Source organism: Aquila chrysaetos, chromosome 24, assembly GCF_900496995.4.
Source record: "Aquila chrysaetos chrysaetos chromosome 24, bAquChr1.4, whole genome shotgun sequence".
In the NCBI taxonomy this organism is placed as follows: domain Eukaryota; kingdom Metazoa; phylum Chordata; class Aves; order Accipitriformes; family Accipitridae; genus Aquila; species Aquila chrysaetos.
Genome location: NC_044027.1, coordinates 5,316,046 through 5,343,576, shown reverse-complemented (window position 1 = coordinate 5,343,576; position 27,531 = coordinate 5,316,046). Strand labels below are relative to the sequence as shown.

General features: G+C 47.6%; 1 protein-coding gene across 7 annotated transcripts; it reads right to left on the bottom strand.

Moving 5' to 3' along the window:
- Positions 1-69: 69 nt before the first annotated feature.
- Positions 70-27,531, bottom strand: BRPF3 (bromodomain and PHD finger containing 3). 7 transcript variants are annotated; one of them, XM_029999472.2, is made up of 13 exons: positions 27,434-27,531; positions 20,438-21,840; positions 19,228-19,384; positions 17,614-17,745; positions 15,442-15,570; positions 14,755-15,067; positions 13,373-13,639; positions 12,704-13,207; positions 10,265-10,358; positions 7,755-7,852; positions 5,683-5,780; positions 3,513-3,667; positions 70-776 (listed from the first exon to the last, which is right to left on the bottom strand). In XM_029999472.2, the coding sequence occupies exons 2-13, from the start codon at positions 21,820-21,822 to the stop codon at positions 593-595; spliced, it is 3,516 nt and encodes a 1,171-aa protein (XP_029855332.1). In that variant the 5' UTR covers positions 21,823-21,840; positions 27,434-27,531; the 3' UTR covers positions 70-592. The 7 variants fall into 7 exon arrangements, with proteins under 7 accessions (XP_029855332.1, XP_029855330.1, XP_029855328.1 ...); XM_029999470.2 differs by having other exon boundaries at positions 27,268-27,479; XM_029999468.1 differs by lacking the exon at positions 27,434-27,531 and adding an exon at positions 22,786-22,807.

Sequence of the window (27,531 nt, the reverse complement as noted above, 5' to 3'; positions counted from 1 at the left end):
TCTAACATGAAAACACTATGTACGTAGGCAGGAAAATCGTAATGTGAACTCCCAGCTACGATATTTTTGTTTAATGTGATGGGACAATCAATGTCATTTAAAAAAATGAAAAGGCCAATGATGGTTAGGGTAAATTTGGCACAATAAAGTCCAGTTGGGATTTCCATAAAGGATCCTGGTTCAGTTACAGTGGTGACGGGTTCCTGGGAATTACTTGGGCTGGCTGATGACTTAAAAACCCCGGCGGCACGGGGAAGGCAGGGGCGAGGGAGGGTGCATGAGGTCCGAACATCCGAGAGCTGTGCTCTGGTCACTGCATCAGCTCACCTTGGCTCCCGTCACCTGGCAGCTTTTCCTAACTACCTTACTCCTGGCCCTGTAGACTATACATTTCATCTCCTGCCAGCTCTTCAGCAAGACACATTCAGAAAGAAGCTGGACAGGCTTTTTGGCACATTTCAGGGTACTTCCAGGAGTGCTGACAGCTGCTGGGAACAGCATCCCCTGGCCGGTCAGTGCACAAGACGGTCCGCTCTGCCGACGCAGAGAGTGCGGGGTCTGGAGGAAAAGGAGGACCGGCCACCCCGACCCCTTACAGATAATTGGATGTAACAAAGGGATGATCTCCCCGCACGCGGCTCATGTGAATCATGGCTCGGTCGTATGCCACCTGCACAGACTTGCGGATGCTGGTTTTTCGTCCTTCCATCATCTTTAACTTGTCCACTGTGTCATCCACGCCGAGGGGATAGACTTTGTCACGTGGAAGCCACTGCCTGCAATAGAAAGCCCCATCACTGAGGGCATGAAGAGGGGAAACGGGGAAAGAAGAGCAAACACCTGGAGGCCTCTTGTCCTTGCAATGGTACACCTGAGCTCTCTGCAGGAGGCTGACTGCTCTGATGTGCCTGGCTCTCATACCCACTGCAATGCTGCTACAGGCCAAGGAGTTTGTCCTAAGAATTTCCAAGACATGGCCAAGTACTCCAGCTCCTCAAGCATTCCCCACGTGTCTCAGCAGCAATTAGTCACTGGTTGTCATCTCGTCCTCAGGAGCAGCTATGCTCATGTGATCTATTTGCTTATAGTTAACACCCCATAATGATGCTACAAATGTTTAAATGCCTGCATTTGACACGGAAGAACCACTTGTCGGCAAAATGCCTTCTTGCATGAGCATAGTTTTATCTCTCCTTGGAGTCCTTACTCAAGGCTTTCAATGATCCTTGGAGCTCCAGGGGAAACTTGGAAACTCTTGTGTTCCACAGAGCAGCAAATACAGGGACTTCCATGGTGGAAACTAAGTTTTTATCCCCGAGAAAGCTCTGCCATGTTCCAAGAGACTGTAAGCATCAGGGTTTGGGTGGGTAAAACTATCTGAGTATCATCCAGAAACAGGCAGCTTCCAGTAGACACAACCCAACCCCAGGTTGACCCCAACTAACTGATGACTTAAATTGCAAGTGCTTTGTCTATAGCAAGTTTTTATTGTGCAGTCATTAGCCCAGGTTAACTAGCACACCCAGAAACATGCCATCTGTCTTTCCTAACAAAGTCCAGCCCCCAGGAGTTCAAGCTCAGCCACTGCTACCACAGTTTAATGCATCTCCCAGCCAGCCAACATGGGCAACCCAGGGCAGCTCAGCTTATCTTCACCACAAAGACAATGGACCGATTTCAGTCTTTGTGACCCGTCTGCAGCATCACTGAAGTCAGCAGAATTTGGATCTGGCACTTAGAGGGGTTTTTAGGACTTTCCTGAGGCGCCTTAGCCTCCCACAAACTGCAAACAAGGCTCTAAGTGGCCACTTAAGAGTGTAAACATCCACCAGAGCTTGTCTTCAACAAGAGCAGGAAAAAGCCAAGGAAATGCTGATTTTTATTGGGAAGGTAGTTTCAATTACAAATTTGGATTTAGATTTTTCAAAACTGATGACTACAGCAACAGGAAGCATGGCACTGCCATTGATTTTCCACTAAAAATCGTTAGTACTTCTTCGAAGAACAAGCTCTGTATCAAGTGGTTTTGGTAATCAGGGACAGTGAAACAATGCAGTGTACTGATAAAAAGCCTCAGGAGTGTGTCCCTTGGCACCCCTTTTCCCCAGAGGACACAAACATACTCATCAAGTGATGCAAACGAGGTCCCCTTCTCAGCTTCCCTAGAAGACAGCACATGCTTTTCCTTTGCCTGCATTGCACCTTGCCTCCATCTCTTTAGACTGCATAAAACACTGCAGCAGCCCCAAAATGTAGGGGGAAACACTCCCCCTTGCTGCTTTACCCCACTGTGTGTTTGGCTCTGCTCTCTCCCCGTGATGCACCTTCCCTCCAGCCATGACACAGCCTCCACGCCACGTTCACGTCCTTCCTCCAGCCCCTCACCCTTCCCTGATCTCGTAGTTCCCTGCTCTTCCAGGGATGCCAGCAAAGACCTTCCCCAGGAGACTAAGGAGAAGAAGGGCTCTCAAAGTAGTACAAGGCTCCTTTTTAAACTTTTGGTATCTTATTTTATAGAGGCAGCATCAGAAGAGGCAAGCCTGTTCCCTCCTCCATTCCCATGTACACCCCAATGGCCCAGCATCCGCTTTGTCCGCAGCATAAACTCTTTGGATCTGTGATCCCAGCTGCACACAGGTATTGCCTCCCGTGTGACAATTTATTTGCTTGGTTCATGTTCCCATGTGGCATTTGCTGGTTAAATAATCCAGCAGGTTCAGCATGCAGCTGCCCGCCTCATTGTGGGGACTCGCCTCTTCCAGCATAATTCTCCAATTCTGCAAGTTTCCCATTGTTTCATACATGGATTTCAAAGCCTTATTGCTTATTTTTAAGGCACTTTAGTGGTTTGTGTCTTATTATATCTGGCTGGGTTATTGTTACTGTGTGAGCATGGTCAGCCACTGATACTAAAATCAGCAGATTCAGTCTGTCTGAGGCAGAGCAGTAAAAGGCCTTGAGATACTTCACTTGCCCTGAATCAGGTGCTTACACCTACATTTTCCATCTTAAACAAGTATCTTGATTTGAAAACTGCAGGTCCTCGGCACCTATGAAAAATCAGGCAAGTCTAAATATGGAATAAACCCAGCATTTTGAAAATGTTACCCTGGAGATTTTTGGCAAATCTTTTGTGCAGCAGTGGAACTGGCTGCTCAGTCTGCTGGTGTTTTAAAGTCAAATGTTCTCTCTAATTTCCTGCAGATTTTGACTACTAAATTGGCTCTTCATGTGCCTCAGTATTTTTGTGGTGATGTGACCCCTGGGTGAAGGATGCTGGGCTGTTCACCGTGGAAGGGAAGCAGTCAGGTGTTGCACTCTTGGGCAGGGAAAGCAGGCTGGCTTCCTTATTTAGACTCTTCTTGACTGCTGCGTGTTTAAATTCTCCAATTTACATATAACATCATCATCATCATAATCCCTGTATGCTCCCATATACCAAAGATTACGTTGAATCTTCCCTCTCTGCCACAACACTCGCCACAGGCCCCCGCCTGTCTGCACACACTCACCAGGTTCTCCTGTTGTCAAAGAAAAGGACAAGGAAGAGCTTTTCTCCTGCCTCTGTCTGCCTCTGCTCCCCCAACTTCAACACATCCATGGGTGGGACTGGGATGGGGACTCCATTGTGGAGCAAACCCTCGCGTGGCATCTTGGGATCGATTATCTAGTGACACAGGGAAAGGATATTTAAGCACAAAACCTTTCAAATACTGCAGAGAATGCCTTTTTTTTTTTTTCTGTTCTTTCAGTCTATCCAAGCTAGGCAATTAAAATCTACTTAGGATAGATAAGCAAAATTGCTTGTTCTGTCTCAGCAGCTCCTTTTAAAGAATTCTCCTGCCCTCAAGGCTTCCCCTGTGGAAGGGACACCAGTCAGTCCAAAAGCCAAGCACCTGATCTTAAAAAAGGGAAAGGATCTAAGTATGTGGTTCTGTGTGGATGTAGATGCATTTAGACTAACTGGTAATTTAGTACAAACTCAGTATTGTTGTGTTCAGCAAAGGATTTCCCTCCCTCACTCCAACCTCATACAGTAAGTGTAACACCATTGCTGTACTCAGCAGGCATAATGCAATTTTACAACAGCTCCATTCTGGTGCAATTCAGTTGACTTCAGCAGCATTGCTCAGATTTATACTGCTATTCGATCAGAATCAGGCCCAATATTTTGAGAGAGTCGACATGCAGTGCCAGCTTTATCAGGCTAGGGGAACGCAGACTATAGTCATTTTGGAGAGAAGTAACAACAGATGGATCGATTCTCCCATATAAAGCAGAAATGTCAACGTCCAACATTTGTGCTATGTGACCACAGGAGGAGAACGAAACAGCAAAGGGTGGATGCAATACTCAGTCTTCTCTTCTTTGCCTCCTGATCTTGGCTCCTAAGGGCTTGAAAAAGCAGCTTGGCTTTGACATTGGCAAGCTGTAGGAATTTATTAAGACACTTTACCACAGCAACAGATTGCTATAAAAAAAAAATACCTTTTTGGGGGGCAATCTCAGTGTTTAAAGCCATGCTAAGCATAGTTTAACTTTGGCTGTAGCCACATGACGATCTAAAAGTACTTTGGCTGGCCAACACAGCTAGCAGATCCATAGCTGTTCCCTCCTCTGGCCTCCCACTTAGAGTAAGAGCATGGATGAGGGTCACTCTTTTAGCAGAATCTGCCCTTTTTGACAGCATCAGAATTGTGCTCAGCCATGGCCAGGCATACATGCTGTGTCAGCTTACGCCCGGTTTCACAGCTCTGCTGCTTGGATGTAGAGACCTGTATAATTTCCATGATGACTACACTTGCTACAATTCCTCAGCAGTCACAAGCGCTGTCTGTCTTAACGATCCCAACCATAAAGGTACTTAAGGGGATGGCTGCAGCCATGCAGAAATTACGTGGAGCAGAGATGGCAGGAAGAGCCACATCTCAAGGGATATATTTAAAACTAGCAGAAACAACAAACCATAGTCAGCTTATCTTATGTTCTTACTTATATACTTACTTCAGCAATCTCTGTTGATAACTTAACAAGCACTTAAAAGCCTGCAGTGGTACTGGCACTTCCTAGCAACAGCTGCATGTCATGTCTTGCTTTGGAACCAAGCACGATGCTCACTGAAGCCAGGTTTATGGCTTTCATGTTAATAGTCAAATATCCAAAGACGGATAAATATTAAGGAAATATCATTCAAAGGACTAGGTGCAAACACATGCATATATTCTCATATTTAAATCAAACATATGGTTATTGCAAGAGGATATATACATCACAAGGCCAGTTGGGCACCTGTATGTGGAGATGTACTCACTATATAGGAAAATGCGGGGGCAGTTAGACACCAGTGGAACCTGGTGCCTGCCCTTACAAAATTTAGGTCTTCTCATGCCAACAGTACTGATTACTTTCCCCATACCTGCAGAGTGAACAGGAGAGGAGAGGAAAGATCTCCTCCTATCCCTGGCACCGAGAGACCAATGTTTTATGAATCCTCTGCAATGCTCTGAAACATTGAGCACAGGGAAAATTAACTGTGCAAAGGGGAAAGAAAAAAAAAAAAAGCACATATTGCATGATTTCGGGAAGTTTTCCTTTTCTGTCTGGTTACACTGCACACTAGCACTGTGTCCTGGACTACCTGCGCTGCAGGTACAGGCTGCGAGAGAGCAATGGGGTACTTACCAAGGCAGGGTAGGAGGGATAGCCACGGCATTTGGCCCACACAAGCTCCAAGGGCTCCAGCTCAGCCTGACTCTCAAAGGACATCAGGAGAGTCCTGCCTAAGGGACAGAAGGAGACATGGCTTAGGAGGGCAATTACTAGCAAAGGGGTTATGATAACACAAGAAACCACACCGTCATCTAACCCAGGCATGATGGTCTGCACTGTCTCAGTAGCAATTAGCTAAAACAGATGAACTACTGTTATACTTAAAACATACTGACAATATTTTTGTTTTAATTTTTTAACCTATTTGCTTCTGCGGCAAGCAGAAATCTGGAATTTCACCTTTTTTTTTTTTTTTTTTAACAACAAACCTATTGTCCTGCTATTCATCACACAAAAGCATACATCTAATCATTACTGTGTGCACATACGCACAATTCCAAACCATTTCTCTCAATAAAGATCTAGAGCAAAATGGAAAGCCACTTATTGTTTGTACTTATATGCATTGGGTATCCAAACCAGAGGTGATAAGACACACATCTCATCTGTAGTAAGTTTATGATAAAATTTAACATGCAGTGAGATCCAGCCTGGCCACGGTGAATGTCCAGCCTTCTTTATGCTCTGTCAACACAGTCACATTCCACATTAAGATAATGCCACAGTCTCCTAAATCATGGGTCTAAGTCTATGCGTGCACATAGCTTCAGATGAGCTCTGCAATATGGAAATATTAATCAAATTCAGTTCTGAAGTGAATAGCTGCTATATCACTGAAATCAAATGGGTATACAAGAGATGAATTTGGTCCATTAGGCTCCACCAGCCCAAATCCATCCTCAATGGAACTGATGAAGCTATATCTGAGATTAATTTGGACCACTGTTCAGAGAGCCCCTTTTTATTCCTCCTAAATACAAATATCTAGACAATTCTGATACTATATACTTTGGGGCTATTTGATCTCTGCAGGAAATGCCTGGTTCTAGTTGACAGAAGTGTATTAGCCATCAAATTTTTCAAACTTAAGTTAGAAGTATTGCAAAAGATCCATTCAAGACATGAATAACTAACCTGCCAGCTCCTGATCCTGGAAAAGGAGTAATTTTCATTAATGTGAATTTTACAGCAAGTAGTGCTTGCTCGGGGAGCGGGGGGGGACGGGGAATGGTCAAACACTGGCTTTACCAGAAGTCAAAATGAATCTAGAAAATGCTGAGTACAACCCAAATGAGCACCCTGCCAAGATGGATCTGATATGCTTCTCTACTATTGCATTCCAGATGTATTCTTCCATTAATGAATTGATGTTCTCAAACACAGAATTGTCCCACTGATTCTAATTCTCCCAGTACCAGCCCCGCTCTGTAAGCTTATCTCCAAAGCAGATTGCTGAGCACATGGGGTCCAGGATAATAACGGTTCCCAGGGAGACAGGAGCCAGCGCACAGGAGCTGTACAGAAGGGCACAGGCATATCAGGGAGTCAAAGCTGAACTCTGATTTCAGCATAAACCTGCAATAACTCTATTATTAACACACCGTAAGAAAGACAAGAATCTGGTCGTGTGAGCGCTGGAAGATTGGTGTAGTGCCTTGAGTAGTATTAGGGGAGTGTGACTTAATTTTACTGATGTACAGCACAGTCTGACAAAGATGACTTTGTTACAAAGACCTTGAAAGCAATGATAGCAATACAAGAGGGAACAGCTATGAAGTCATCTCCAGAGAGACCCCTCTTATAATTATGATTTACTGTTTGTATTGCAGTGTCACTAAAGAGGACTAGTCCCAAAACAGGAGAAAGCAGTGCCAGGCACATTACACACACCAGACCTACAGAAAGCACCAATCCAAGGGGAACACAGGGCACAGGCAATCAGCAAAAACCTTTTATGCAGTAACGTAAATTTGTAACAAAGCTGGTAACACATGGGCAGGTCAGCAGCCTGATCATACAACGTGGATAGTTTGTGCAGGGCTGGTTCCCGGCGTGCATTGAGAACTGCTCCCTCTGGTTCAGATGGATGTCAGCCCTACGGTGTGGTGGGATGGGAGCAGGGTGTGCTGTACAGCCATTCTCACCTGAGCTGCTGTAATCAGAGTCTCCATTCACACCTTCCAAAAAGGGCACCCGAGAAAGAGCTGGCTTCCCTCGACTTCGCTTGGGAGGCATCAAACCACTATTAGAAAGATATGGAAAATTAGGTATTAGGAGAAAACAGATTGCCCTTGAAAACAAAGCCAAGTAAATTGATTCCTCAGCTCTGTTTAAAATACTGCAAAATTACTGTACTGGTGCACCCTTGACATGAAAAGAACACTGAATACTCGAGCAAAATGTCATCAATATGCCTCTTCTGGTGCAAGTACGCTGGACATCACGCCAGCTTTGCCATGAGCAACGAAAGCGGCTTAGTGGAAACCAAGCTATGAACATGAGGAAGAAACCCAGCAAAGACTTCATGTTGGAAAGCATATATGCAATTGGACTCTATCAGCCCATGTCCTGAACATCCTTTCACCTCATTACTCCAAACATTTCAGAAAATGGACTATCTCCACCTCAAGCAATCATATTTTTTCACTTACTGTAATTCTTTCTTTTTTTTTATTTACAGTTTTCTAATAACCAAGCACATTCTGAGTGAATTTGGTGCTCAAAAAGAAAGAGTGCAGAAATAGCAGTAAATGGAGCTGTTCCTAAATAGAATAATTGTAGAAGTTATCCATGAGACATCAGCTTGTTTTTAATTCCTTGTTTTGTGGGTGTCACATAGCTGTAATGTAATTTTTGCTATGTGAATTGCTTGCAATTATTGTAATAAGCACTTACACCGCACTTTTCATCTTCAAAGTACTATACAAACATCAACTAACAAGTCCCCACGCTCCCCTGTGAATTCAGATTTGTCTCCCTCACTTATAGATGGGGAAACGGAGGCAAATAAGCTGGGGCCATAAAGCCAAGACATGGTTTAAAGGTGAGTTTCTGGCTCCCGGTCCTGTTCTGAGAGTATCCTCACCCCATGAAGCATTTCTACATGACTCAAGGGCCCTCATTTAAATGACACTGCAACTATGCGTGAGTCCAGGTCTCTCCTTTTTGTTCCCTTCGGTGCAGCTCCTCGGCTTACGATAAGTTTATTGCAAAAGCTTCTTGTGAGATCTGCACGGGGGTCACGGTAGCATCCAGCTTACAGAAAAGGCAATGACTGAGCTGAAGATTTGGGCACACAGCCCAGAGAAGAGGGGAGAGATGAAGAACTGGGTGGGTGTCCCATCTCAGAGAGGAGCTGGAGGTCCTACGCCTCCAAGGGGCTCAGCATGTGCTAAGAGAGATAATTTACGGCGGCAACACGTGCTTCCTTTGGGCTGCCCAGAACCTCACTGTTGAGGTGGGATCACTCTGCTGCAGGGAAAAGCCCTCGCACCAAAATTGCTCCTCCAAACCCAGGGCCTTGCCCCTTGTCATGAGCACGAAAGCCTTTGCAAACAGATTTATAATGGAAACACTAATCAAACCTTAGCTACAACTGCAAAATTATACACCTCTTTTGACAGCTAACATTTAGGATCACTCTGCATAGCAGAGTGAAGTTTTCATTTGAAAAATGCTCCTGGGATTCAACCCTGCTGCAGAATAATTTGTTACGCAGCTAATAGTTTTAAACTGTAGCTTCAGTCCTGAGAATGGGTGTGCATGGGGAGCTTTAAGTGCCCAACTGACATTGCAAGCTTGAAATCTTACAGGACTTACTGAGCACATGCATTGGGAGGAAGCATAAAATGTCTGAACATATTTCTCTAGTGATGGGTCATCACCCTCAGGGTCATCAAAGACAAGCAGAGGGCAATGATATGTTCAAGGCACTGAAAATATTACTATCAACTAAGAAAGTCTTGCTTCTGCCTGTCCGGGACAATCTCACCCATCAAGGTTAAATGTCCTCAGCCTGCCACTCACAACACACACAGACATAATATAATATGATATAATGGCATAATATAAGCATAATATAGGTTTTAGCATGCAGTAAAAGGGCTGTGAAATGACTTGAGTCGGTGTTAGGAGGGCTGGACAGGTAGATAAGACCAGAAAATGGATATGGTACCCACATATGCCTACTGCATCTGACCAGAAGATGACAGATATTTGCTTTAAGACTGTTCAGTCCTGTTTGAAGTGCCCAGTTCTGCTTTTAAACCTCTGAGAGGAAGAAAGCAGCAATTCAGTAGGCGGTAGAAGTTAAGCTTCACCTGCAGTGCTGAACTGGACATTTGAGTTCACGGTTTTTCTAGCTTTGGCTCTCAAGAACTGCAAGAAGGTAAGCATCAGCAGAGAGGACGTGTGTGCACTGAAAAACAGAAGTGTAACAGATACCCATTTGCTTGAAAAATCAAGCACTGCGTTTGGGACCTATAGCTTAAGAGGACAGGATGAAACCTGAGAAGCTTTTTGTCTTTAGGGTCAACACAGAAAATAAGTAACAATTTGGGTTGGGTTTGAAACAAAGAAGTCGAACAATAAAACCAGGCAGATTAATCCAGACACAGAAGGTGTTCTGGGGAACAGTTTCGTGCAGGCCACTTACCTGCAGGCTTCAAACACCAGTCCACCACCCAGGCCGGAGCTGCACTCAGAGTCAGAGCCGCTTTCTGCGTGCTTCGCAAAGCCGTTAGTCACTCCTGCCAAGGAGACAAATGGAAATCAGCCCAAAGAAGCAGCAGCAACACACAGAGATGCTACCAAGGCTCAGGTAAGGTCACTGTCCCATGACTGCCAGCCACAAAGATGCCAAGTACTTCGACCAGAGAGGGAAATTCTGCACTGAGTTCCCAAGACTCAGCTGCAACCAAAAGGTGAATAATAAAAGTTATTTCTACCCCTAACACATGAAAAATTAGGCTGTCTCTGAAGAAGTAAGTGCTGGAGCAGTGCCCAGGGATGGTATAGGAGAGGTCCACGCAGCACCCAGCTTGCCAGGGAAGCCCAGAGGCCAGGAAATGAACCACTTGCTCATCTGGCTTCGAGTGTATTTGGAAAAGATGTGGAGGCTTCACACTGACTGCCACGGACTTCTCCCTGCCTCACCCCGGGCCTGGCTGGTCCCTGCCCACAGAAGCAGGCATATAAAACCATAGCTTATTGGGTTACAGGTTCCTTGCTGAGAGAAAACCGCTCTAGGAAAAATTCGTTGCTTCAATTTTTCGAAATGAGATTTTCCAGTGCACAGAGCAGACACTGAGGAAGCAAATTCCCCCTCCGTAGAAGAAGGCTCCCCACCATCTTCCTCCCTGGCCGGTACAAATGTCACTGTAGCTGTAAGCGGAATATTTCACTTCTTTGCCCCAGAAGCCAACGGCGCTGGAAATCTTCCTTTCACTGCCAGGTTTCCTGCTCTGTGCACCACAGGGATACCTACAGAGAGAGCTGGGACCACCTCTGTGCTTAGACAAGATCCCACAACCAGGGACAGGCAGGACTCGATAGGGAATGACCCCCGAGAGCATCCTGGAGCCCAGAGCAGGTACAAGAAGGCAAATAACCACTGCTTTCCCCCATGCAGGGACCCACCAACCCCAGGTTCCCTGTGGGCTCATCAAAAGCCCATCAACCATACAAAGGGCAAATTCATGTCAAGGCCCCTATTGTTTTTCCAGCTGTAAATACGGAATGGCCAAAAGGAGCACATTTCTGGCAAACCTCTTGTTCTGACAATCCCGATCACGCTGACCTGCTCCTGTGGTAACACAATTTGGCACACCAGACACTCCCTCCAGTTAGGAGAAATCGATTGTGTCTGCAACAGTGGAAGGAGCTGAATCACAAAAGCAGTGCTGCAACTCATAGGAAAAAAACACCAGTGCTGCTTCAGCAGAGGAAAAATGTCACTGCCTAGTTATCAGTGATTTTCCAGCATCCTGACTGTATTTTTCCATTTTTAACTTCAACCTCTCATTCTGACCTGTATCCATTGTGGGCAACTCCCCTCTGCTTTAATTACTGGCAGATGATGACGGTGAGTCCCTCAACTCTTTGGAGAAGCCACTTGTGTTTCCTTTAACCTGTCCTAGTAAGTCAATCCCCACACTCAATTGCTTTCCTCCCACTCTTGATTTGCTAGTGATCTTCTGACAGCCAAATAACTTTAAGACAATATTTGAGGTATGGGCTAAGTCAAGCCCTACAGATGCGAACTATCCCACAATGGTTGTTAACACAGAATTAAAAAGAAATCACATTGCTGTAACTCAGATGTTCCTTTTCACCTTGTGTTTTTCCAAATTTCATCTCTGCTGCTTATTCTCATTTGCAGATCTAATTTGAAAAGGAACCTGCTCAGTATTCCCACTAATTTTAACTAAATCCCAGAACTGAGAGTACAGATGATTTAAAAGGAACATTTAACATCTCATCTTACATGGGTGCTGTGTTGCTGGTCCACTGCACGCTTCCAACCTAATGTACCATTTCTGCAGCAGGAAACTCTCACTCCTAACAGTGGTCAAGCCAAGGCAAACAATTCCACGAGGGCAGGAATGCCAACACTTCTCAGTCCTTACTGGAGAGCCTGAGTCTCCAACCAGGCCATTCAACAGCTTTGCAAGCAGATGGGCGTGTTGGCTTGCCCTACAAAAAATGGCAAACTCTCTCTTACAGTAGCCCTGCTGACTGGTAAAGGGAAGAATTATTTGTGACCTCGCTGGGCTTCATCTTGGTACCTTTAAATATTTAAAATGGAGGTGTCTACAGCTCAACCAAGTTACTAGAAACTCCATGTAGAGTTAGTGGAGAAGTGCAACTCATTACAGACATGTCTTGTCTGCCTTTTTTTAGAAATCTGTGGAAGAGTTGAAGCTTTCGTCAGGCACGTCTGGTTATGGAGACTACGCTTCCCTCAAGCATAAACTGAGTTTCAGTTGAGTAGTTCGGATGCAGATGTCTTTACTCGGCCCCAGGATTCCCACTCCCTCAGCCCCATCTCACAGTTTCCATGGGTACAGAAGGAAGAGAAATCCCAAGGAATTACCTCTCTGTCCTGCCTGCCTGGGCGACTTTTCTCCATCAGTCTCACTGCAGGTCCTGCTCTGTGGCCGCTTCCGAGCTTGTCGCTCCCCATCAGGGCGGGAAGGTGAAAGCTGCCCACTCTGCCTGTGGTCCTCCCCGTTCTCCAGGGAGCAGTCCAGGCCTCTTTGCAGCTTCACCCCATTCTTAGCTTTTTTAAAAAGGACAGATGTCCGTCGGCCCACGCCGCTGAAGGGGGGGCTGGCAGGGGTGTCTGCAGGTGGCAAGGCCAGTCCGTTCAGGCCGTTGTCACTGAGCAGGCGCTGGAAGGCTTGGCTCTCCCGCTGCAGTGCCTTCTTGTCGAAGAGTTCCCTGTCCGACATCACTCTCTTCTGCAGCTGATTCAAGGACTTGCTTTCACTGATGGGTTTGAGCGTTGGAGGGTCCTGCAGAGACTCCAGCTCCGAGAGGGAGGGTGCGGGTCCTGTGGGCTCCAGAGTTGGAGGGTGCGGGGGCTTGGCATCATCTGCTAAAGGAATAAAGAATCTGCTTGAACATTTTAGAAAGAGTTACTCCCGGAACTACCAACAGCCACTCCCATCTTTCACTAGGGCCACACACAGGAGAAACAGCAGGTCTTGACTGTTGACATGTACTAGAAAGCTGGAGCTAAAATCCTGCTGCAACCTCTCACCTTTCTCCCCTTCCTCGTCCCCTTCCCTTGATGTTTTATCTGTCCCCTCTTCCCGCGGCACAGGCTCCCCATTGGGTATGGTCTTGTTCTGCTGCTGGGCCAGCTTCTGCCGAATGGAGTTGATCTCCCGTCTCAGGAGCCGGATGCGTCGTGTCCGGGCGCCGCTGGACCGCATGGTGCTCACCATGTCTAGCTTCTCCAGCAGCTCCTTCAGCTGGGCCTCCAAGGAGAGGTGAGCCCGGTTCTCCGGGAGGAGGATGTTATCCACTGCATCAAAAGAGATTGTAACAGTGAAGGGAAGGAGTAAGGCTTCTTGAAGAAGCATTTGGGACCACTGCCACGCCTCATTTACTTTTATGGTATCCATGAACCAATTGCTTTAGTTTGGGGATTTAGCAATTGTTAACCCTGGAGCTCGGACTTCCTTCCTTTGCGTAAAGAGCAGCTGACTTAACTTCCACTGTCCTCCAGCTCCCGTTACTGTCCCAGGGCAACAGTGAAAGGACATGTCTCTGCACCCCACACAAGACAGCTCACAGTCCAGGTCCTTGGCAGGAACCTATTTTATTGCCAGATTAAATGACAAAATCCCACCACAAACAGAACTGGTCAAAACATAACATGTTTGCCATTCCTCTGGCTCTGCTGAAGGGCTGGCATCCACAGAAGCAGGGCAGACAGCTGAGAGACGTGCTATCATACACCAACACAAATTTCATAACAGACTGTCTGTCTGCATCCAAGAGGGTTGCAACATTTAGGAATCGGACGGCAGACTGCAAGCTCTGCATGCTGGATAGCAGCAGTATTCTGTATTAAGTTTAGCCAAGTTATTCAACCAAAGCTTTGGAGCTGCATCTCAAGACGGCTGTGGGAATGGATGTGGTTGTGCTGTGAAGGGAAAGTCTCAGCTAGAAGGACTGCTTGGGTCGCAGTACCTTAACCTCACATCACCCCCTCCCAGTCCTCAGCACTCCATCTAACCCAGTTGCTCTACACCTTGCCAATTTACAATGAAATTATGAGCTTTCCTCTGAGCAAAAAATCCTAGATCCACCTTTGCACTGTTCTTTAAAATACCAAGTTTGTACTACAGCCATAGCACAAATCAAACAGCATGGGCAGTTACAAGGCTCTTCCGAGACCGACATGCACTAGGAGAGCTGGAGCTAAGCTGCACCTAGCTCGGAGTGCCTGGCTCACCTGAAATCCTGCTCTTTGAGGCTCTAAAGGAGTTAGATATACGCTTAGGTAAATACACGGATAGGAAAATTCTTGTATGCTGAATGATGGCTATGATTTCCATGCAGGCTGAGTGACATGCTCAGAACAAAGAACACAGTTATGATCTGCCCGAAAAAAAAAGCTTAATAAACACTCACCATCCTCCCAAGAAAAGCGGTAAAAGTCCTCGGTTTTGGGTGACTCAGGCAGGTGAATCCCCACATCAGTGTCAAAGCCGATGTTTTCAGCCTGCCGCCGTGCATGACGCAATATCGCTCCTCCGAGGTCTCTGAGCCGGACAGCTGCTCGGTGGAAAATCGTGTCTTTAGCATTATACCTCATGCAGTTGGTAACTATAAGGTTAAAGTCTTCCTCAAACTCATCCAATGTTCGGTACAGGTGGGACTCCAGCTTCCGCCTCATGGTGGAAAAATCCATTGGGTTGGAAATGAATTCCAGGTAATCTGGAACCTAAACATATAAAACCTGTACAATTACAAAAACCATTTACTAGCCAACTAGAGCGCATCCATCACAAGCACTCTTAATGCCCTTTCCACTGGCAAGGGACAGTGCCAGCAGTTCATTTCTGTGTCACCCAGTCAAGGCAGACACATCCTGGCTCTGCAAAACATTACTTGTCTGAGACGTGCTGAAGCTTCCAGAAAACAATACCCTTTTTTGGCCCAGGATACCCACATTGTGAGTCCTCTTTAGATATTCTTTAGTCCACCAGCAGCTTGGGACAAGGTAGTTTGTGCTTCCAGGGTTATGACAGCACATGAGCTTCTGCCCAGCAATACCTCATCTACAACCCATTAGACACCTCTAGGAAAAAGACTTGCCTCGTTCAGGTTAACAGGCTCTGCGAAGATTTGGGCAGCATCCTTCTCCTGCAACAGGTCCAGTGTTGTGCGCAGAAGTACATTGAAAGGGGTCAGCTGTAGCTCCATAGCAGCCTGCTGAACCTTGACCTGGGAATGGGAAAACAGCGATGAGCACTTATCGAAGACAGGATATGCGAGTGGTGTCTCCCTCTGGTTTCTCCTGAATCATCACCCCAGCTCTACTCCGTGGCAGAAACCTCAGGTCATCATACCACTAGCCTGGTAGACTCATTGCTGAAGAATTTCTGGCAAACATCTTGTCCTCTCCACGTGTAGGATGCACATTAGCAGACGGCACTTTGCAGAGTCTAACTGCACAGTCCGATCCTTTGGTATAGGGAACTCCTGTTTATCCAATCCCATAAAGCCAAAACAAGAGGAAACCCCAGAAAATTAAAAGATAATACAACTAAAAATGAAAACAGGAAGAAGCTTTTCATGCCTGGTAAATTATCCTGTAGAACTCCCTGCCTCAAGACATTATTATGCCAATTAGCAACACTATACAAAAGTTAAAAGTATGTAGGCGTTCGCATGAACAACAACATCCATAATTAGATGAGAGCATAAACAAAGTTTAAGATATAAGCTCTCACACTTCAAGGCAGGAGCCAAACAACAACAGTGGTTAGATGTCTGCAAATTCCTAATACAGTTTCTGACATCTTTTATGAAGTCTCTAATACTGCCTGATTTCAAGCAAACAAGTTGTAGCACTGGTTTGAACTCTTACACTGAAACTATTCAAAGGAGACTGGAACAGGATAGAAGTATTTATTTCTCCTTTAACATTTTCATTTCTTTGATCTTATAATCCCTCATTATGTCATTAAATCAACCACTTCAGTAGCAAAGGAAAGCAAGTCTGTTTACACAAAGCAAACTGTATTTGATGTGCTAAGCAACAAGACAGTATCACTAAGAGAATGAATGAAGACAGACGTAAAGATCACACTCTTCCGCCAAAACAGGAAAGAAGCCGCACAAAGACTCAGGACTCTGGAGCATCCTTCTCCACTCACCTAAAAGCTGGGCTGGAATAGAGCTCAAACTAGATACAGTTTTCTGTGATATCTTATCCTTTTATAAAGCACACCATAGTTTCAACAAGCTTTTATGGACTTAGCCAACTGTGATAGGGATATATCAAGATACCAAAAGCAAACAAAGCCCAAGAGTGATCTTTTTTTTGATCCTCCTACCTAAAATACGTCCACACAGCAAGGAGGACTGAGCCACTGCTGTAAATCAAGGACAATGCAGCAAATGAACCAGTGCTGGCATCAAAAGGACTCCAGAAAAGCTGTGGGCAGTTTCTGGCCACAAAAAATTAGTTTGCAGATGAGCTGTGATCACAGAGGATGCCGCTTTCCCTCTGCCTGGCTCCCTGCAGACAGCCTGAGAGCACCCAGGCAATGCCTGAGGCCACATGTACAGGCTCACTGTGCACAGGGCGAGTCTTTCATGAAGTTGTCCTTGAAGATACTCATGCCAGACACCACAATTGTCGCTGCAGCAACCAACCAGGTATGGCAAGCAAAGACCCTCAACAGGCAAAGCTGGCAAGCATGGGAAGCAACCTTAACTGGTGCAACTTTGGATAATTGCGCACAGATCAAAGAAGAAATTGGAAAATTCAGTAAATGGTCTCCATCTTAAAACTTTTTCTTCTAAAAAATGTACTTAGAGGGCAAAGCACAGGAATTTTTAGCTTCAGAAATGAAGAGCAGAATTGTGATTTAGAACTCTCTCTGGAGTAGGTGTTACCAAACTCCTGAAATAATCATTTATTAAATCTAAAGGAGATCTAACTTCTACTCGGCAAAACACTTGGTCCATGCCCAGAAATAGAAGGGGTGCTGTAGGTCAGGAATCAAATCCACAGTTAGTTATGCAAATACATTTTTCCAGCACTCTGCAGCCCAGCCCTGGTTTTGAGGGCAGAGGCTGAGCAGTGCGAGCCTGTGGCTGACACAGAGAGAGATGTGCTCTGCACATCCAACAGTCATACGCTATGAAAAGAGGAAAAGGCTAAAGAAAAACTGTCATGTTCCTCCTCTGCCTCCTGCAGCACAGTGTTTGCATGGGACCGAAGCTAAGTGCAGCAACTTGACAGCCAAAACTACCTACCTGCTCCCGTTTGAGTTTTTCCCTCTTACGGATCAGCTCGATGAGCAGCCGTGCCCTCTCCAAGTCATGCCGCAGTTTTTGCCAGTACTTCAGCTCTTCCTTCACTGCACTGGTCTTCTCATCCTGCTCCTTCTGTAAGACGTAGCAGTGGTGTGAGATGAAAAACACGACTTGCTTCCTGCATTTCCTCCTCTTTCTAGGCATCCCCTGTGAATTGCCCTCATAGTCTTCCTCCTGTCTACTTGTCTCTTGTTCAGACTATGTCCACTCCTTCCTACAGCATTTAGCTGTCTAACAAACACAACATCAGCCTTTCTGGATTTTATGTTATCTGTGAAGTTAGGCCTAAATCATACTGTAGCTACACTCTGGGAACATGCTTCAGTGCATGCTCATTTACACCCTCCCTGCTTTTATATCCAAGTTCGTTACAGAGGCTGGAAATTTTTCTGTTGGCCGCTGTGCATCGAAGAGGCAGCCCAAAGCGTTTACAGTACAAAGGCAAGGCGAGCAAAAGCATGGGAGAAAAGAGCTATTATTATCCTCTTTGTAACCAATAAGAAGTAGAGCCATGGAAAGAGATTCGCCAAAACACAAAGGAACAGCCAACGCTGGGAGATGAGCTCACACCTTCCAAGACACAGTTCAGTGGCTTCGCAACGCAATCATCCTTCCACTCCTAAATCTGTAGCTTTTTAAATGGTTTTGAGGATATAGCTGAAGTGCATACACTTTTGCCTGATTGCCAGGAGAGGACAATTGCTTCACAAGATCTTGATGGTTTATATTTATAGGACATTTGTTCTTAAGAACTTACTTACGGTAAATTGCCAACTTAATACACCAAGGAAATGCTGCACTTTCCCAAGCTCCAGACTGATGAGTGGGAAATATTTGTTTTATTAATCATCCAGAGCAGTCTTCATGCAAACCAAAAGCCTATAAATTCCTCCAACTACAGTAAAAATATACATGCACAACGTGCACGATACCTACTGACAGGCTACGTTAGAGGGTAGAGTCTGACTGGCTTTGTTACTTCACCAACTACTTCTCATGCCAAAGGCACTGCCGTTTAATATCATCAAGATCGAGCAACTCTGGATGCCAGCTCAGAGGAGGAAGCAAAGGAGTGCAGTGCTGATGATTATGTCTAAACTTCCATATGAATGTGCATGGGAGGGTCGGAAATTGAAGCTGCAGGAAGAATGACCCAAACTGGAATTTGGCCAGGACTCTGGAGCTAACACCCATTTTCCTGAGGAGGGGATCTTTAATCACTCATGAGGAACGTGGTTTTAGGATTCAGCTAAGAGATCAGTCCACCAAGGGCCCATCACACCCTTGCACAATCCTGGGTCTCCTGACTCAGGGGAAAAACTCTTACCTGCTGGCTCATCAACACCAATACTAGTGGCACGATGGATATCCCACTGAAACACTAACTCAGCTCTTCAGGCGTGAGCATACCAAGAGGAGACCAGAAGAGACTTAAATCAGGTCAACCTCTGATCTTTTCACCCTCATTCCCCTTCCCAGCCGCACATCAAGTGCTTCTCCCCCCAGAATGCAAGCTCTCCATCCTCCCATGCGGGTTCAGCTAGGGACCAGTACCTGCTCTGCGTTCCTCTGGGACTGGAGGTGCGAGTGCAGGCGCCGGATCAGGGGCACCCCGTTCCTCGCTTGCCGCTTCAGCAGCCAGTAGTTGTGGAGCCTCTGCATGAACTGGTTCTTCCTCTGGAAGGAGAGGCCACTGCAGATTTTGTTCAGCCTGAAGGAAGCAAAGAGGTGTCATGGAGCCAACTGCAAAGAAATCGTGACTCTGCAGACCCTGGTGATACCATCAGATTTCCCAACAAAGCTTCGCAGTGTTCTGTCAATGCACACTCTGAACTACGCATGCAACTGGTACATCTGGGATCTCCCCACCATGAAGACATATGTGCCTACTTTTCACAACATATCCCTGTATTAGTACCAGCTCAGATGGAGGTTCTCACCAAGGACTTGCCACAGCACGGTCAAACTATGCAATCATCAATTCGACTCCAAGCCTTAATTTCAAAACTACTTTCAGTGTCAAGAACTTTCCAGGGGCCCATTTAAGTGTGATGTTATTAAGCTGGAGTCTCGGAAACTAACTTGATGGGAGTCCAAGAATAACGTATCACCTATTTTAATCTTTTCAAACCATTCGTTAGATTATACATGGTGCCTTATCAGCAGTTTTCCAAAGCTTATCTGTTAAAATACCAGTGACACATCACCACACTTCCTCAGGCACCAAACGAAAACTCAGCACTACCTAGTTCTGCATGAGAGAGAGCTGGGAGAAAAAAATACACAGCCAAATTCAAAGGTGCTTGCAACACTGACAGGTTTGACATGCTCTGTAATAAAAGGAGGAATTAAGAAACTATGAAATGAGGAGATTAAAAAAAAATGTTAATGGTGGGATGACCCCTATCTGCCTGCCAACCTGTAATGCCTGAAGTATTTTAAAAACACCTTCACAGCCATCTATGTGAATTCAGATGCTAGACGAGTGTTTGCCGTTAGAGACCCCCACGGATTCTGCATTACACAACAGTTTGGGACGGCTGCTCGGCAAAGCAGGGAAACCACAGCGTGCCGCAATGCTCACATGGAAGAACACTGGTCAGGAATGATTCTGCAGAGCACTGTTTGAACACAGTTATTGCTAGGTCTTGACTGAAGAAGATTCAGTGTTTTCCAAGGTCAACAACGAGAGGGACCAAGTCCTCAAAACAGACCCTGTCCAGCTCCAGCTATCCAACTCCTTCCCTAAACCTGCAACACTCACCTGTAAGAGGGGATTTGTGTGACTGTCACCATGGGCACAGACAAATGCCCATCGGTCACATCACCAGGCTCCTTTTTGATCTTCTGCTTCAATTTCACTTGGTTCTTTTTCAGAGACCCTTTGGGAGGGCCAGAATTGGCTTCCTCCTCTCCCTCCTCCTTCACGGTGTCCTCCTGCCTCTCAACGCTAGCAGCTGGAGACCCTTTTTTCACTGTCCCAGGTGGGGAATGACTCTCGCAATAGGCAGTCTTGCGCACGGTGAATGTTGTGCCGTTGATGCTGGTCTCCCTCATGGGTTCGATCTTCATGAAGAGACCAGCCCGCTGGGCACAGGTGACGTGGAAGGCAGTGTAACAGTTCACCTTGTGGCATTGGATAGCAGCTCCCATGCCCTTCTGCTTGCAGATATAGCATGTGAGCTTCCACCGAGCCGGGGGGATGTTATTTATCCCCTCGATGGGCTCCAGGAACACAGTGTTTGCAAAGCAGACCTCTGGGATCCAGATGGCACAAACCACGTGAGCCCAGCGGCCATCGCTGGTCTGCTTGAAGGCTCCACCTTTGTTTGGGCAAAGGACACAATCCACAGGGCGAGAAGGGGACTGTAAGCAGCAGCGGCAAAGCCACTGCCCCTCAGGGATATAGGGCACGCCATAACACTCCTGGTGCACGGCCAGATTGCAGATATCACAGAACAGGATGACATTGCTGTTGTGACACTCATCATCCATGCAGACACAGCAGAAGGCATCCTCATCGATGAGGGACTGCTGACCCCCGTTGTTCCGGCTCTCGAGGTACGACTCCTTTTCCAACCGATCCACCAGCAGCTCAAAAGTGTCAGCAGAAACTGTCCCATAACCATCATCCCTTCTCTTCTCATTGACCATTTCCAGCCATGCCAGATCCTCCTCATCCATGTCATACTCCACCTCTACATCGAGGTCCTCAGGGGGCTTTTCAATGTACCGGTAGTAGGCGGCAGGGAGAGGAGGGGCATCTGGCTGGCTGAAGGAGTCCACCACGCGGAAGTTGGGCTGGGGTAAGTGTAAAGATGTCCCTGGTGCATATTTGGAGCAGGACTCTTTCTTCTTGCCTTTGGAAGGTGTTTTCTTAGATTTGGATGGGAAAAGGGGCTGCTCGCTGTTTTCCTTGTTGCTGTTGCACTCTGTGATGTCCTGGGCAGTCAGCTCATCCTCTGTGATGATTTTTAGGGGATCGTAGATGCTGATGCGATGAAGCCGCCCATCAATATCTACCTCCACGATCCGCTGGGCCTGAGCGTATGTCAGTGTCTCCCGAGTTGGTGAGCACTTGAGGCTGTAGGGCGAGGGAGAACGCCTCCCCTCCAAGTTCTGCCGGGACCTCCTCCGAGGCTTCCTCATCGCTGCAGTCCAGAGACCCTGTAACAAAACAGGATAGAGGACAGTGTAAGCCAAGGAAATGAGCAAGGAGCAACACAGATTCAAAAACTCACTCAGCATTGCAACAGAGCAACATTGCTACTGGAGACTCCAGCAATTTCAGGCTTGCTGAGTCTTTATACCTTCTTAGATACAAGCAGGTAATGGATATATCAACCACTTCCTACAATGTGTATCAGAGCAATGCACAGCACCCTCCAACCTTCTCTATTTGCATGTCAGGAGATGTATATACCCCCCATAACACCAGATGAGAAGAGCTCAAATTAATTTTACAGCATAGCATCCAAACACTCTGCTGTGCATCCACCCCAGCAAACCATTCAGATCCCCCAAAATTCAAAGAGCACTTATCACATCTGCTTGCACTGTTCAAATACTAAGTTCACACAAGCCAAGGAGTTCTTCTCTGTTCTTCTGCCTGTGGCTTTTTTTTATATCCCCAGTAGCACACAAAGTGTGCTGGATGTTTTCCAGGTGGAAAGGAAAGCACTGTTCCTGTCCTATGAAAGCAGTTCCCAATTTTTTTTGTCACTGAGCTCCATATGAGAAAACTAGCAGTGCTCCCTCAGTCCAGGAGGGAGCTCCTCCAAGTTTCCCACCTCAGGGCTGCCACCACCACTTCTTCCTTTCCCACACTGTGGATGAAAAAATCCTGTAATGAAAAACCATCCTCCAGCTTTCCTTTCCCTTCTCTCGCAGACATAGCTGTTCCTTACAGCCCTCTCCAGACAGTGTGCACTGAGTGGACCGTGTCCTTCCCAACATGCAAAATGGGTCACAAAAGCCCAAACAGAACCAGAGGATGAATGGAGAAACGTAGTGGGTGCTAGATGTGCATCCCTTCTGCTCTTTTGTGGGATCCATGAGGAAGTGAAGGGGAATGAGCATGGGAACAAGCAGGATGGATCCAGACGGACTTACTAGTTTCAGCTCAGCGTCAGCCCCTCTGGAGCCACAATCCGTGTTCAGGCACCTGAGCTGGTTCTGCATGGGGTTCTGCTGGTGCAGGCGGGTACGAGCAGGAAAGCAGCAAGACAGCTTCCAGACCGCACCAGGAACTGTGCAATGCTGTGGTATTTGCTCAGAGCCTTAACGAAAAGCCCAAGCCAGCTCTGCCCTCACAAACTGCTAATCAGCAACCCAGATAATCATTTGAGAGTCGGCTTCTAACATTAAGGAGGTGCCCGTCAAGGGGGAGCAGAGCAGAAGCCTGGAGCCGGCAAGATGAGCTGGGGGAGGATGGAGACGTGGAGGCAGGAGCCCGGCGATCTGAGGGTGAAGGAGGGAGGCAGCGAAGAGGGAAAGTGGAAAGGAAGCCAAGTGAGTAATGCAAGTGAGGAGGGCAGTGTCAGGGATGGGAACATGAGTTATGGGAAGAAATGGGCTGGGGCAGAAACAAGCTGAGGGAAGAGGGAGAGGAGACAAAGAAAAGCAAATGTAAAATCTCCCTGAGAAGATAAGTCAGCCCAGAGCTTATCTGTTGCTATGCAGAAGCCTGAATCAGCACCTCACCCTTACAGCAATCCACACTGTCAGCCCCTTTCTGTGGGACCCGCAGACAAGAAAACACACTGCAAACTCATAATTCCTACTTAGCCATTGCATTATTTCTGCTCTATGAAGGACATAGCTCCAAAAACCCTCAATCATGTGGGTCAGAGCAAGCAGCACCTCGCAGGACCAGGACCTACAAGAAACCCTGAGCTTATTCCAGAAAGATGCAACAAATTCCAGGAGCAACACGTTTCTCTTGAAAGTACTGGCTTGGTGAACCACAAGATTAAGCGATGATACAACATGTGTCCTAAGAAACAAACAGGCTTTGGGAAAAGTTTCCAAACTCTCCTTTGCATCCACAGAAATAAGCTGCAGGTGCCAGTTTCAGTACGCACACCCACAGTGATTGAGCCTGTAGGCACAATTCAATTTCAGATGCAAAATGTGAGATGACAATTTCCACCTGCAAAGATAGGTACCACAAATTTCAGGACCTTTTTTCTTAAAACTCTAATCAGCCACTTGATCAGCAGACTGCAGACACCCAACTGCACTTGTCCCAGCTGAGCTCCAATGGTTTCAATCAGTAGGAAAAAAAGAATTTTAAAGTAAGGGTATAAAGGCAACTTGATCATCAAATGGAAAAACTAGAAAATCCTGCTGACAAACAACTGTCTTACAATCCAGGCAGGTATGAGCAAAAAAGATACTGGAGGCAAAAAGATATATGAGCAAAAAAGATATTGGAGGATAAAGCAATTAGCATGACCTGGCGTTAGCCAATTGCTGGGAGTGCTGAGGGATGAGCAAATTTCAGCAAAACAAGCACCTGAAAGAAGGGTTATTTTACCTGTTGACAGGAAAAACAAGGGTACGGGGTTCCTGTTGCTTTAGTGAAACAATCAGTATATTGTCTAGAGAAATTACCCAAAGTGGGCTTTCCACTATAGCAACCGACTGTCATAAAACAACCCATTTGTAAAACACACAATTACTTAGCACTACGCAGAAGCATCTAAAACAGCATGGAAATTGCTACCAGTGAGAGCTGAGTGCCTGGGATAAGACATGCACCTGGATATTAGGAGAGACACAGCTACCCACCTCCAAAATACCTTGAAAGCAGCAATGAAATGAACTCAGACACACTGAGCTGAACACTGCGACCTTGTCTGCAACAACAGAAACTTCTAAGCAGCAATCTCGGAATGTTCTGATCTTCTTGACACACCTGAAAACACCTCCCAGCCATGGGTAAAAAAGAATCCCTCCGCAAACAGCACCCATGCATGCTGAAATGCTAAACAGACTTGACTTCAGTAGGGTCAAATGCTATTTCAGCCCATGCTGATTCTGTCCCACCATTGACAAAAGCTGCTGATGTGAAAGCAGAAAGTTCAAACAGTCATCGCCACAGTGTGCTCAAGGCTTTCCAAAAACCTCCCATCATCCATTTCCGCTGGATATTGCGCCAGGAGCAGGGGGTGAGGTTCCTAGAGAGCACAACTGAGCAAACAACATAGCTACAACCCACAAAGCCACTGAGGATAACTTAATTCTACCCCAGGAGTTCACTCAGGAGCAGTTCAATTCTCCTGAGCAGCAGCTTTCACACCTGTGGGCCAGAGATGCCTGGGGGGCTGCAAAAGGTGACTAAAAAACCAGGCCCATCATCAGGCGACTTAAATTTACTACAAAGGGGTCAAAAGCTCCACCGAAAAAAGCTAGAGATCCACATATCGAACAACATCATAATACAGGCCCCTATTATACACACAGCCTGGAAAATCCAGCACAAGTGAATCCCCTAAAGGGCGGGCTAAATGTTGCCGTGATTTACATCCATGCAACATTGCACTGGTCATTTCCAAGGGTCAGAGGCACCCTCTCACACTGCAGAAGACTTCAGTCTCCTTCCCACCCCTCCTTTCCACTGCAGTCCTTCTTTCCAGCCTTCCCATGCTGAACAACCAAGGATTTTCTTTGCAGCACCAGGTTTCCTTGCTAACCTGCAGAGGACACAAGGCTGGAGCTCAAGGCAGTGCTGCTGGGGGAGTTTCCTGGCCCTTTCCAGCATGGCTTGGGGATCCCAGTGAAGAGCTAGGTCCCTTGACGATCAAGAGCTTCGGTGATTTGGAGCAAGGAGAAGGCCACCTAGACCTCAGCGGGCAGCAGCAAATGGGAACAACATGGCTCTTGTTCCATTTTGGCACACCGTGATTATCAGCATTGGCTACAGCTCATACAGCCCTAAAAAGTTTGGGTTCCGGAATTACCGGAAACTGCCTCTCTCTGGGCCACCAAGTCAAACGTGAGGTCTGGAGACGTTCCTCCTCACTGCCATCCCATGCTGGCAGCCACGCAGCTCCAGGCAGCCACTTGTTGCTGTTTGCTGGGATTTAAAACCCCTTCCTGCGCAGTGGGGAACAGACACCTATGGAGCTATTCAGGGAACGTGTCCGTAACATAAAGGCAATGGATGCCACATGAAAGAAACAGCCTGGAACAGTCACAGGCCCCTTTCCACCTTTCTTTTGCCAACTAAAAATGCTGGGCGAAGCTCCTGCCGCCCTCGCTGATGTCCCTCCATGTTCCTGTCATGTCTGTGCTTTCCACAGGCCCATATTCACCCCACACATCTGCTGAGGGTTTATGCTCCTCATGCCCACGGTGACACCTACAATGAAGTGTGTCGGTGCTCAGCAGAAGTCATGGAGAGCTGTCAACCCAGCGCCTGCCCTGGCACACACAGAGAATTTTATCGACCCCCTGATATTTCTGTAATCAAGTCAAGCTGCGGCACACACCGGGACATGTACCACACTGCAGGAGGGGAAACCCTCCGGAGTGGGGAGGGTGCGAGCCATTATGTCAGGCTGCGGATGAAGTTTAAGGTAAAGTCTGGGCTCAGCAACAGATCGTGCAAGCCACAAGCTGTGTCTGGCCTCAGCAGTGCTCCGAGAGAACCGCCACGCACCACAAGCTGTGTCTGGCCTCAGCAGCAGCTGAGGGAACCGTAACATGCCATAAGCTGCGTCTGCCCTCAGCAGCAGTGCTCTGAGGGAACCATGACACACCAGGAGTTGTGCCTGGCCTTAGCAGCAGCGATCTGAGGAAACCATGACACGCCACAAGTTGTGCCTGGCCTGAGCAGCACTCTGAAGGAATCACGACATGCCATAAGCTCCTCTCAGGAGCTCCCCTGTGCAGCTAGGGCCACGGGATCCCTGCAGGGAGCTCCAGCCAGCAGTCAGCGATCTGGGTCAAGACACAGCAGGGACCCGGACAAAAATAATGCCGCTCCCGAGGGAGGAGAAGGCGCGGCGGGTGCATGCGATGAGCTACGCCGGTCCTCAGCACCGGGCCCTGCCCAGGCGGGCCCACCGCCCCCCGCGGAGCGAAAAAAGTCCCTAAGGAGAAAGGGACCAGGGCGGGGGAGAGCGAGAGAGAGCGCAGGCAGCACCAGAAGTCTATTGGCTGTGGCCGCCGTCCATCCCAGCTCCACCGCCAATAGCAACGTAAGGCTTTGCGGGTCTAAACGGGGCTGCGCTCAGCCCCGCCTGGGCCAATAGCGTGGGAGAAGGTGGGCGGGGCCCCCGCGGAAGCCGCGAAGAGGGGGGGCCAAGATGGCGGCAAGGGGGGGGCCCGGCTGACACGGCGCTGTCCGTTCCCCCTCCCCAGGCGCTCGCCGCCGCCGCCCCCTCCTCGGCGAGGGGCCGCGGGCCGCTCCCGCTGCGCGGGGATCGAGCGGGGGCGCGGGGGGAGCCCGCAGGCTGCGGCGAACCGGCCTCCCCCGGCTCCTTCCCGCCCGCCCGGTCACCTTCCCGCGACCCCGGCGCGGGGGTGTGTGAGGGAGGAGAGACCCCCTGAGGGAAGGGTGTCGCGGCCTCCCGCGCAGCGCTTTACCTGGCCGCCTCAGCGCGCCGCCGCCGCGGCAGTCTCCACCGTTGCCGCCGCCTCCTTTTTGGGGGGTATTTTTTTTTTTTTTTGGCTTTCCTTTTTTTTTTTTTTTTTTTTAAATTCTCTCTTTCTCCCTCCCCCCTCCCCTCCCCCCTGGGGCGGACGGGCTCACCCAGCCGGCGGCGGGAGGGGAGGGCACAAGATGTCGGCTCCGTCCGCTCCGGCTACCGCCGCCTCCTCAGCGCCGCCTCCTCATGCCGCTGCCGCCGC

Excerpts from the sequence above, each read along its gene's own strand:
- BRPF3 (XM_029999472.2), bottom strand. The coding sequence starts at position 21,822 with ATGAGGAAGCCTCGGAGGAGGTCCCGGCAGAACTTGGAGGGGAGGCGT. Across the intron at positions 10,359-12,703 it reads CAGGCAGGCAGGACAGAGAG|GAGTGACTAACGGCTTTGCG; the intron begins GTAATTCCTTGG and ends TCTCCTTGGCAG. Across the intron at positions 5,781-7,754 it reads CTCTGATTACAGCAGCTCAG|GCAGGACTCTCCTGATGTCC; the intron begins GTGAGAATGGCT and ends TCTGTCCCTTAG.